Source organism: Papaver somniferum, chromosome 7, assembly GCF_003573695.1.
Source record: "Papaver somniferum cultivar HN1 chromosome 7, ASM357369v1, whole genome shotgun sequence".
NCBI lineage: Eukaryota > Viridiplantae > Streptophyta > Magnoliopsida > Ranunculales > Papaveraceae > Papaver > Papaver somniferum.
Window position 1 is genome coordinate 93,997,886 of NC_039364.1, and position 12,668 is coordinate 94,010,553.

General features: G+C 37.6%; 1 protein-coding gene across 1 annotated transcript; it reads right to left on the reverse strand.

Moving 5' to 3' along the window:
• Nucleotides 1-1,643: 1,643 nt before the first annotated feature.
• Nucleotides 1,644-11,389, reverse strand: LOC113294928 (aspartate, glycine, lysine and serine-rich protein-like). Its single transcript, XM_026543297.1, has 3 exons — nucleotides 11,065-11,389; nucleotides 10,667-10,732; nucleotides 1,644-1,855 (listed from the first exon to the last, which is right to left on the reverse strand). The coding sequence occupies exons 1-3, from the start codon at nucleotides 11,387-11,389 to the stop codon at nucleotides 1,644-1,646; spliced, it is 603 nt and encodes a 200-aa protein (XP_026399082.1).
• Nucleotides 11,390-12,668: the final 1,279 nt, after the last annotated feature.

The following is a 12,668-nucleotide window of genomic DNA, read 5'->3' on the forward strand; positions in this document are numbered from 1 at the left end:
TAGAGACGTAAGGAGCGCAACTGTACCTTGAATCAGTGTGATATTGATTAGGGTTCAACTACAGTCCAGACCGAAGTTAGTTTGTAGTAGGTGATAAGCTACATTTCGTACCCATATTTATATAAGTTAGGACTCGATATTTTGGCTAACAACACTATTTTAGTACTTTTGTAGAAAGTACAAGTGATTTCAATCTTCCGAGAGAATAAACAAAAAAAATAAGAAGCGATCAATATCACTTCACTCGTGACAACAGGAAGAGACAGCCACTTTAACTATTCATTTGTAATACCACCGAAAGCATGTCACACCAGCAGATCATTTGGTATGAAAATTTTTCTTTGCCCAAGCCCACTAGTGGGTAAACAAGAAGTGCATGGCTGAAGTAAATGAGGTAGTGATGGTTTTATATTCTCATGTTGTTGTTGATGTCTTCGTCTGCCAGTAACAAGATGAGAAGTGATTTCTTAGATAGTTCAGACTGAGCAGTGGTGTTGAATAAATGCGTTAACAGAGAAATGAAACTGCGAAGAGTATAGATGCATGTTGGTTGGCAATGGCGTTGGATGATAAGTTGTGAGATGGACTGAATTGTGCAAGGATCAATTGGGTGAGCTGTGCATTCGATGGTGGTAGATGATTATGGCTATAATAATGGATTCAAGAAGGTGGTTCTGGTTATGAGTATGCTGGTGACTGATTGGATATACATGGATAGAGAAGTTTGCTGAGACATCGATTGGTGGAGCTGGGTTATTCATTTTCTGAAGTGGGGTTTGTTCGATGTGTGTCGATGGAGAAAAAGAAGAAGCTGTTGTTGTATTAGGGTTTAATGAATGGTTGATGATGGCCATGAGTTAATGTCCTGGACTGAATTCGTATGTGGGATTTCGGTTAGTGGTTTTGATTGTTGGAAATCATCGACAAAATCAACAAATGGAGTTTACTCACAAAAATGAGCTAGTGAGGCTATTGTTGGCCTTACGAAGACACAGGAGCAAGATGAATCAAACTGGTGATGGATGTGAACTGAAATACAGGGAAATGGTTTTTTTCTGATGATGGTGGCTCTATACAGTTCTCGTGACGTGAAAGAAGACATGGCAGTCACTGGAGTTATTGGAGGTGGATTGAATCAGCTGCCGGTGGTGATGAGTTTGGTGTGAAATGACTGGGGCAGTGCTGATGGCAATCGTTTCTGCATGGACTTAAATAAGAAGAACCGATGGGGAACTGTGAATGAAGATGGATTAAAGCTTCGGTCAGCTGATCAACGATGGTTGCATGGTATGCATGGACGTGACTGAGCTGGAGATGTTGGATTCAAGGCATCAATTGTGTTCATGGATGGAGTTGGTTTTTCCGTTGAAGAAGGTTGTGAGATGGACAGCTCGAGTTGAACGATGAGTTTAGTTGAAGTTGAATTCATGGTGGAAGGTGCTTTAGGCAGCGAATATCAATTGGTGATGGTTCTTAACTCGGTTAAGGAAGTACTTGCGGGATGTGGAAATTGAATTATTGTCCCTCCTTTTGATGGGACTTCACAAATATCCCTAGCAGACTTTATATATGTCCCTAGTGGCATAATTGAAATTTTTTCAAAAAAAGTTATTTTCATGGTTTCCATATTTATCCTTTATGTATCAATTACACGCCCTTCCTTCTTTACTTCTCAGCAAAACACGAACCAAAATCTTCATCTCGTCCTCACCATCTTCATCTCCGTCGCCACCACCATCTTCATCGTTCCCATCACCACCACCATCTCGATCGCCTCCACCACAACCAGCACCACCACCTCCGTTACTTCCGCCACCGCTATCAAGAGATCTATTAAGGTCAATATATTTTGCTGCTGTTAAATTTAAACTGAGAGATTGAAGAACAAAAGGTGAAATTAGGGTTCCTGAGATGAAATTAAGATTGGGATCGAGTTAGATTATCAAAGAATCATCATCATCTCGAGTTCCTCCACCAAAACCAGCACCATCACCTTCGTTACCTTCGCAACCGCTATCAACAAATCTATTAAAGTTAATAAGTTTGCTGTTATGAAATCTAAACTGAGAGATTGAAGAACGAAATATGAAATTAGGGTTCCTAAGATGAAATTAAGATTGGGAACGAGTTAGATTAGCAAAGAAGATGAAGTTTCTGTTTGATTTGGGTCACATTTGGTGATGGGAACTATTGGTGCTATTGTTAATGGAGGTTTGAATATGTGTTCGAGATCGAGTTCAATATGTTGATGGTGTTCCAGATATAGCAATTGTCCTTTCATTAACCTACTTACTTCAGTTTTTATTGGATCAACTACTATTGTTGATCCCGTTTATTGGATTAACTCCTATTGTTGATCCAATTTTTATTGGATCAACTACTGTTGTTGACGCCTTCTTTTAGGTTGGTGGTAATGACTGTATTATAATTGTATTTGTGTTGGATGTTTTTGATGGTGGTGGAAGGTATAGTTGTGGTGGTGGTTGTTTAAGTTTTGCGGCAGTGGTGGTGGATGTTAGGGCAGTGATAAATGTTGCTTTGAATGGTGTTTATGTTTTTATGGGATTAATTGTTGTTGTTGATCCATTTTATGGGATCAACTCCTGTTGTTGACCCAATTTTTTATGGGATCAACTATGGTTGTTGATCCATCTATGGGATCAACTCTTGTTGTTGACCCAATTGTTTATGGGATCAACTACTGTTGTCGATCCTTTCAACTCCTATTGTTGACAATATTTCCTTGGATAAGTATAATCATGCTTGTATCTTAAATCATGCGTTGTAGTTTAAATCATGTAAATTTCTTCCAATGTTGAACTTTTGGTGCAATGGTAGCATGACTGACTCCATGTCATATGACGCGTGTTCGACTCACGCCAAGTTCACTACATTTACATGGATCAACTTTCATTGTTGATCCAATTTAGTGGATCAACTACCATTGTTGATCCACTAAATTGGATCAACTTCCACTGTTGATCCTTTTTTTTGGATCAACTATCGTTGTTGATCCCCTAAACTGGATCAACTGTTGTTGATACAAAAATATCTGAACTAGTGGTGGCCGCGGCGGCGCTGACAGTGGCGGTGGTGGCGGCGACGACGAACTAGTGGTGGTGGCGGCGACGGACTAGTGGTGGTGTAATGGTGGTGAAGGAGTGGTGGTGGAATATTAGTGGTGGTGGCGGTTGGTAGGTGGTGGTTGTTGAACGGTGGTGGTGGAATGGTAGTTGAATGTTGGTGGTGGTGGTTCTAGTGGTAGTGGAAAAAATTTGTTCCATTTTGAAATAATGAAAAATATTATATGAGTGAGGGTTATTAAGGTAATATAATTTTAAATGGATAAGGTTATTAAAAAGTAGAGACATATTTATTGTTGTATAAGGATATATTTATTGGGTGTCAAAAGTAGGGACATATAAAAATCTACCCCTTGCGGATCTTGGGCGTGACTTGAATTCTGCAGGTACATATGGGACTGGAGTGAGAAAATGGAAAAAAAGAAGTTTGTTGCATTGATTGAGAGAAGATGGAATTGGTTGAGGTGTTCCGTGTGTTGGCCAGGTTAGGGAAGGAGTTGGATTTGGCTATCGGCTGTTGGACTGGGCCTGGCAACTCAGCTAGGGCTTAACTGAATTTCGTTGCAACAGACTATATATGAACCAACAGAACACAAGCAGAAAGGGGGAGGCCGGTTTTGGGCATAATTAACTTTCGTTCTTCTCTGTTAGTGACAGACAGAGGGAGAAGTGCGGCCGCCTTGGAAGTGCCGGAGAGGAGAAGAACCTTGTTTCCGCAAAGATCTGAGAATAACAAAGAGAAGATAAGACGGCGATCCTTTGGAGTTTAATCTCTTTATCGTGTCTTATTTGTTTCATTTGGGTTTTTAAGAAACCCTTGATCATGTCTTGCTAGATTTTTATGTAACTAGGGTTTATGGTGGAAACTACTTGGGGTATTAGGCTATTTAATTTGAATAATTGAGCAAAGACCATTATAATTTGAATAGATTGATTTTCGAATATTATTTATTGATTTATTGAAAAAATGAGTTGTTGCTCCACCGGTTTAGTAATAACCTTTGTGCGTAATTGGATATAGCTTTACAAATAGTTTTGGTCTCATTATTTGATAGTTCATGCTTGGGTTGAGTCCTTTGATGGGTTATACTTAGAAGAGCCAGATACAATTTGTGAATCAATAATTTAGTTTCGTATAACTTTCTCGCTAACACAATTTGATGGTGCTTGCTTGGGTTTAGTCTTTTGATATGCCATGCTTAGGGTGTCCTAGTGATATTTGCGACTCTAATACGTATAATAGGTGGTGTCGATAGAACGAACAATGAACATATATTTGCAATCATGTTTCATTTTATTAGTTAAATAGAGATAGTAGTGGATATCATGAAATCCTGGTTACCAACTTTTCCTTTGGATTTACTCTATTAGTTTAGTTTAATTTTATTATTTCATTCTTAATCCTAAAAATCTCAAAAGTATTATTTTCGGTTAGAGATATTAGTTATCGGTATTTCCACCGCTCCTTGTGGGTTAGACCCGTACTTTCCTCTGTCTGATAGTTGGACACCGTGCGATTGCGATTATCACATATAGGGTACTTCCAGAATGCTATCAATTTTTGGCGCTGCTGCCGGGGAGCGGTTGTGGAATATTGTAATTAGTATATTTTTATTATGTAAATACTTAGGTGTTTATTTATTTTTATTTTTTTGTACAATATTTTTATTTTTTGGGATTTCTTTTTCCTTTTGACTTGTTTTGTGCTTCAGAATTTTATTTCAGGAGCCTTTTTGAGAACGATGAGTGCTTTGCGCGAGACATCGTCTATGATGCTTGGGGAATACATGTATGGGTCACGATATAAGGAAGTTCTTGCTTATAATCATCTCAGGTATGAAACTTGGAATCCACGTAATTTCGCTATGGGTGGTTATTCAGATGAGTATCAACCCCAATACGATGAGGATGAAAAGGAACTTGATACTAGAAGTTATTTTAGGAATTATGATACCGATATAATATCTAAATCTATTCTATCTTACACAACTCATGATCTAACTGATTATTTGTCTATTCAAAAGGACGAGAGTTGTGTTAGAGACGCCATTTATTCAGATAACGATGATTTAGAAAAACATATTTATACAAAAGATATTATTGTTGAATCTGATGACTTAAAGACAGTGGACGTGCATAATGAGATATTTTCTAATCATTCAAATAATGAATTTCCTATAAGTCACTTAGTTGCAGATAGCGATGAGGCGATTATTCATGATATTGTTGCTCCGTTGTGCTCTTGTTTTTCTGATACATATAGTGATTTTCTGATTGCTGATGTGAATGTTGAACATATTGATATTGGTCAGATAACTTGTGTCGATGATTTTTAGACTTTATCTGTTTGTTTAGCCCACTTTTCTGATTCCAATGATACTATGATTATTGATATTATCAATGCATTACGACCTCCAATAGTTAATCAAGGTAACTCAACAACGAAAGTTATTTCCGAAGACTTAGAACCAGATTTAAGAGTTACTGATTTTGATAAACTTGAACCATGTATAGGTCATCGTGCTAATATTGATAATTATTTGCCTTTTTGCATTGTCAATACATTGCTTCCTATGACATGTAGTGAAGATAATGTGTCGACCGAATGTATTTCAGCTGATTTAGAACCTGATTTAGAGTGTGCTTCCCAAATAGAAACTAATATACATTCTATGTTTATTGTCCATGTAAGTGATTTATTTATCTCGACCAAGGACTGTTTTCAATTGTGAATGGATTTATATATCTTTTTGGAGGTTTATAGTGTTTGCAGGTTCATATTCGCAGCTGACCTGATTTGTTGGACTAATCCCCAACTTTTCAGACTTTATATATATGCTTTGCTGCTTACTTTGGTGCAACCTCACCTTATTTGGGGTTCTTTATGTGCCAAACATGGATACGAAGATTATGATTTATGGGAGTCAACCCATACGATTTCGTTTCATGGGAGTCAACCCATCAGATTTGTTTTCTTTCCTCTATCTTTTATTTGTTTGCTTGAATTTCCCATCTTAATTTTTACGTTGGATGACTCAATTACATTGAGGACAATGTTATTTTTAAGTGTGGGGAGTGGCATTTTCGTTAGTCTTTTTAAAAAAAATATAAATAAATAAAAAAATGCATATTATGACCAGCTGTGTAGCGGGTCTAAAAAAAACATGATAAAAAAAGAGAGATGATCAGCTGTGTACCGGGTCTTAAAAAAAATTATCGTTATGATTTTAGAGTTTCGACCAGCTGTGTAGCGGGTCTTGGGTATGATATTTGTATTTCAAATTTTCATTTTATGACCAGCTGTGTAGCGGGTCAATTCTTTGTTTTGCTCGAGGACTAGCAAAATATAAGTGTGGGGGTGTCGATAAGCACGTAAGTGTTACAATTCGTACCCATATTTTATAAGTTAGGACTCGATATTTTGGCTAACAACACTATTTTAGTGCTTTTGTAGAAAGTACAAGTGATTTCAATCTTCCGGGAGAATAAACAGAAAAATAAGAAGCAATCAATATCACTTAACTCGTGGCAACAGGAAGAGACAACCACTTTAACTATTCATTTGCAATGCCCCCGAAAGCATGTCACAACAACATATCATTTGGTATGAAAATTTGTCTTTGCCCAAGCCCACTAGTGGGTAGACAAGAAGTGCATGGCTGAAGTAAATGAGGCAGTGATGGTTTTATATTCTCATGTTGTTGTTAATGTCTTCGTCTGCCGGTAACAAGATGAGAAGTGATTTCTTAGATAGTTGAGACTGAGCAATGGTGTTGAATAAATGCGTTAACAGAGAAATGAAACTGCAAAGAGTATAGATGCATGTTGGTTAGCAATGACGTTGGATGATAAGTTGTGACATGGACTGAATTGTGCAAGGATCAATTGGGTGAGCTGTGCATTCGATGGTGGTAGATGATTATGGCTATAACATTGGATTCAAGAAGGTGGTTCTGGTTATGAGTCTGTTGGTGACTGATTTGATATACATGGATAGAGAAGTTTGCTGAGACATCGATTGGTGGAGCTGGGTTATTCATTTTCTGAAGTGGGGTTTGTTCTCTGTGTATCGATGGAGAAAAAGAAGAAGCTGCTGTTGTATTAGTGTTTAATGAATGGTTGATGATGGCCATGAGTTAATGGCCTGGACTGAATTCGTATGTGGGATTTCGGTTAGTGGTTTTGATTGTTGTAAATTATCGACAACATCAACAGATGGAGTTTACTCACAAAAAGGAGCTAGTGATGCTATTGTTGGCCTTACGAAGACACAAGAGAAAGATGAATCAAACTGGTGATGGATGTGAACTGAAATATAGGGAAATGGTTTTGTTTTGATGATGAGTTTAGTGTGAAATGACTGGGGCAGTGCTGATGACAATCGTTTCTGCATGGACTGAAATAAGAAGAACCGATGGGGAACTGTGAATGAAGATGGAGTAAAGCTTCGGTCAGCTGATCAACGATGGTTGCATGGTATGCATGGGCGTGACTGAGCTGGAGATGTTGGATTCAAGGCATCGATTGTGTTCATGGCTGGAGTTGGTTTTGCCGTTGAAGAAGGTTGTGAGATGGACAGCTCGAGTTGAACGATGAGTTTGGTTGTAGTTGAATTCATGGTGGAAGGTGCTTTAGGCAGCGAATATCAATTGGTGCTGGCTGTTAACTCGGTTAAGAAAGTACTTGCGGATCTTGGATGTGACTTGAATTCTGCAGGTGCATATGGGACTGGAGTGAGAAAATGGAAAAAAAGAAGTTTGTTGCATCGATTGAGAGAAGATGGAATTGGTTGAGGTGGTCCGTGTGTTGGCCAGGTCAGGGAAGGAGTTGGATTCGGATATCGGCTGTTGGACTAGGCCTGGAAACTAAGCTAGGGCTTAACTGAATTTCGTCGCAGCAGACTATATATGAACCAACGGAACACAAGCAGAAAGGGGGAGGCCGATTTTGGGCAGAATTAGATTTCGTTCTTCTCTGTTAGTGACAGACGGAGAGGGAGAAGTGTGCCTCCTTGGAAGTGCCGGAGAGGAGAAAAACCTTGTTGCCGCAAAGATCTGAGCATAACAAAGAGAAGAGAAGACGACGATCCTTTGGGGTTTAATCTCTTTATGTTGTCTTATTTTTTTTATTTGGGTTTTTAAGAAACCCTTAATCATGTCTTGTTAGATTTTTATGTAACTAGGGTTTACGGTGGAAACTACTTGGGGTATTAGGCTATCTAATTTGAATAATTGAGAAAATACCATTATGATTTGAATAGATTGATTTTCGAATATTTTTTATTGATTTATTGAAAAAATGAGTTGTTGCTCCACCAGTTTAGTAATAACCATTGTGCGTAGTTGGATATAGTTTTACAAATAGTTTTGGTCTCATTATTTGATAGTTCATGATTGGGTTGAGTCCTTTGATGGGTTATACTTAGAAGAGCCAGATATAATTTGTGAATCAATAATTGAGTTTCGTATAACTTTCTCGCTAACACAATTTGATGGTGCTTGCTTGGGTTTAGTCTTTTGATGTGCCATGCTTAGGGTGTCCCAGTGATATTTGTGACTCTCATACATATAATAGATGGTGTCGATAGAACGAACAATGAACATATATTTGCAATCATGTTTCATTTTAGTAATTAAATAGAAATAGTAGTGGATACCATGAAACCGTGGTTACCGACTTTTCCTTTGGATTTACTCTATTAGTTTAGTTTAATTTTATTATTTCATTCTTAATCCTAAAAATCTCAAAAGTATTGTTTTCGGTTAGAGATATTAGTTATCGGTATTTCCACCGCTCCTTGTGGGTTCGACCCGTACTTTCTTCTGTCTGCTAGTTGGACACCGTGCGATTGCAGTTATCTCTTATAGGGTACTTCCAGAATCCTATCAGTAGGCTAGTGTCTGTAGCGGGTTAATACAATGTGGTGTTCAATCTGGACTAGGTCCAGGGGTTTTTCTGCATTTACGGTTTCCTATTTAACAAAATTGCTGGTGTCTGTGTTATTTCTTTTCCGCATTATATTTTGTTATATAATTGAAATAATACAGGTTGTACGTTGTATCGATCAATAGTGAAATCCAACCTTTGGTTGTTGATTGGATATTGATTGATCCTTGGATATTGGTTATTGGTACCATCCAAGTTTATTCCTTGTATTTGATAAAGACTCGCAAATTTCTATTTGCTTGAGTAAAGATCAAATCAAGAGAAGAGATATTAACTCCTCGATATACTTTTACCTTGATTGAGTCTGACTGTCTAGTTGATTCTCTAGAAAGTATATTGGAGTTAGTCCATACAGATTGGTAATCGAAATATTGGGTGTGGTTGTTAGACCCCCGCTTTTTCAGAACAGTTCAAGTCAAATATTACTAACCTCAAGTGGAAGGATGATGTCGTCGTTGTAGCTCCTTACTTATTCACATTCTTCAAGTCTTCACGTAATACTTGTAAGTCTCATATCCTAATACTTTCAACCTAACCTATACGAAATTGACTCTAGTAAATAATCAAGCGACTCTTTAAATGAGTTTTGGTTCACTTAAATATGACAACCAAACTTGACATACCAACGTTTGGTGAGTTCAGCGGATCTATGCTCTAATAATCTCCCCCTTTGTCAATTTTAGTGACAAAACTCTTACATCATATGGATAAACACATTACAAGAATTCATTACACATACACTTGATTCCCAAATTCAACAGCACAATAACCTGTATACATTTAATCCTTTAAATGTCGCTGTTGACATTATAATAACTAAGATAATACTCCCCCTAAAGGTAAGACAGTTAGATTTTTCAATCCGCACGTCTTTGTTCTTTCCATCATCATATGATATGTTACTCCCCCTTAGTCTATGCTTTACTATTTCGTTAGATATAACGTTTAAGCACCATTGTCCTTTCCCTTAGTGATACCAAATCAATACAAATCAATATCAATATCACTTGTTTACTCCATATATTTCTCCCCCTTTTTGTCACAAAATGACAAAGGTACGAGCAAATAAAGGACAAACCAAAAGGATCTTACAAATCTTACAAAGAGATTTGCAAAACCTATAAGAGTTAAGACGAGGGTTCCACACACCATTTTTGATAACCAATATCAGAACTGAAACTAAAAAGTAATTGTGTTTTGATATGTTATCAAGGAAACAATTTCCCAAAGCAATTTTCCCTAATAGTTAAGCAAACCAAAAATCGACTAAGCACCTTAGTTCCTTTGCTAAACCGATTGCACAAATACAATCGCTTGTTCGATAAGACCAAAACAAAGATCAGAATTAACTTTATTTTTCTCATCAGGCTCTAGTTATTCTCATCAATAACTTAGACCTTTCACTTTTAAACAAGACAAGTACTAGGTTAGTTAACTAGTATTTCTTGTTAAGGCATTCTATTAGACTTGAATAACCGAAACCTCCACTTTGATAAGTCTAACTAAGATCAAAATTAACTTAGTTTCTCTTATCCAGAATCGAATTGGACTAAACAATTCATCCCGAAAACCTTTTCTTTTGTTAAGCCATAAACAATTCATACAAACCAAATAAATCAACTTGCATAATTATTTACCACAACCGGAAGCAACTGAAACAACATAGACCTTAAAGACTGCAATTGCACCGTAATTTCGTAATCCTAGACAATTGATACCAAACCATAAAGCAAGATAACAATAGTTTTTCTTAACCGGAAACAAGTCTCCAATCCTTGTACGTTAATGGAAGTTTCCGAACAAGCACCCCTAGCACACTGGCAAGTTTCACAGATGGATCACCAATCGGTTGTTCGTTAGCGTTGAAGGAAATTGTTCTTTTTGGATCAGCAGAATCTAACTTCAGTGCATACATCTGGGTTGGACCACGTGGAACATATTTTCTTTTTCTTCGCTTCTTTTCCTTCTTCACCTTCCTCATTATCATCATTACTATTATCATTTTCTTCTTCCAATTCAGGCTCATCATCATTACCATTATCATTCTCTTCTTCCACATCAGGCTCCACATGATCAGAGTTATCCTCTTCCACAGCTTCCTCCTCCTCTTCCTCTTCTTCTTCATCTTGAAAATCTGCGAGAGTGTCGTGTGGATCCCTAAGTTGAACATTCAGACATGGGCCTGTGCTGCTTGTGTCAAGTTTCCGCTTTACATTCTTTCGCCCCACTCCAGATTTTTCAGTATCTCCTTCATAGCTTTTTGATTGGGACTTTGTAGTTGTGGTCTGTGAATGTTGAGCACTTTCAGATTGCACATTCTTCTTCTTAGTAGCCTGTCTCTTTGTAGTTGGTGATGACATTTTAGCACTTTCAGGTTGTCGACGACGCTTTGGAGTTGTTGCACATTTAGTTAGAGAAGAAACAGCAGCACTTGGTTCTAACTTCTTGTTCCTTTGTGATGATCGCCTACTTCCAGGTGAAAGAGATGGTTCCGCGGACTTGGTTTGAGTCGGGGTTTGCAGCTTTGAAGTGAGTGAACACTTTCAGTTGGGGACTGTTGAGTGTTCTGCTTGTTTTTCATTTGCAAAAAGTGTAGCTTAGTTAAAAATGAGAAGGTAAGTAGTTTGTTATGAAATTGAGATGAAAAGTCTTTACCTTTATCGCAAACTTCTTGTTCCTTGGTGATGATCGCCTACTTTCAGGTGGAAGGGATGGTTCTGCAGATGGAGAACCTTTATCAGTTTTGGACTGTTTGTTTTTCATCTGCAACAACAATGCATATAGGTTAGTTAAAATGATATGGTGAATAAATTTATTTACACTGAAATTGAGATGAGAATCCTTTACCTTTATGGCCAACTCCCTGACCAGCTTTTTCTTTATTGTTTCCTTGTTAGTCTTCATTATTGCAGTTATGCCTTGCAAAAATATAATCACAGTGGATAAACTTCATGCTTTGGCACAAATATAATCAAATCATACACCTAAAGAGAATAAGGCTACACCTATCAAATCACAAATTCTTACGAATTCTAAATTATACTTCATGCATCACAGTGGCTAAACTTCTGCACTAGTACTCCACATATCTTTGCTACTACAATTATTACACTAAAGCTGTAGTCATGAGCTTGGTGGTAACACTCTAAGTAACATAGATATAACCTGGCTCCGAGCTCGAAACCTGGCGGTAACTGGTAAGTGGACTATTCTAAGTCAGAGACTTCGTAAAAACGATGAATCCGTCTATCTATAAATAATATCGGTGCCATTAGAATATTCCTCCAACCCTTAAACCTGTCAGATTTTGGCAACTTCGAGATATAACATGGCTCCGAGCTCGAAATCTGGCGGTGAGTGGAGTACTCAAAGTTAGAGACTTCATAAGAACGATGAATCTGTCGATTCATAGGTAAGATGGTTTCATAATATTCCTCTAACCCTTAAACCTGACCGGTTTTGGAAACATCGAGACATAACATGGCTCCGAGATCGAAACATGGCGGTGAGTGGACTACTCTAAGTCAGAGACTTCATAAGAACGATGAATCTGTCGATTCATAGGTAAGATGCTTTCATAATATTCCTCCAACCCTTAAACCTGACCGGTTTTGGCAACTTCGATACATAACATGGCTC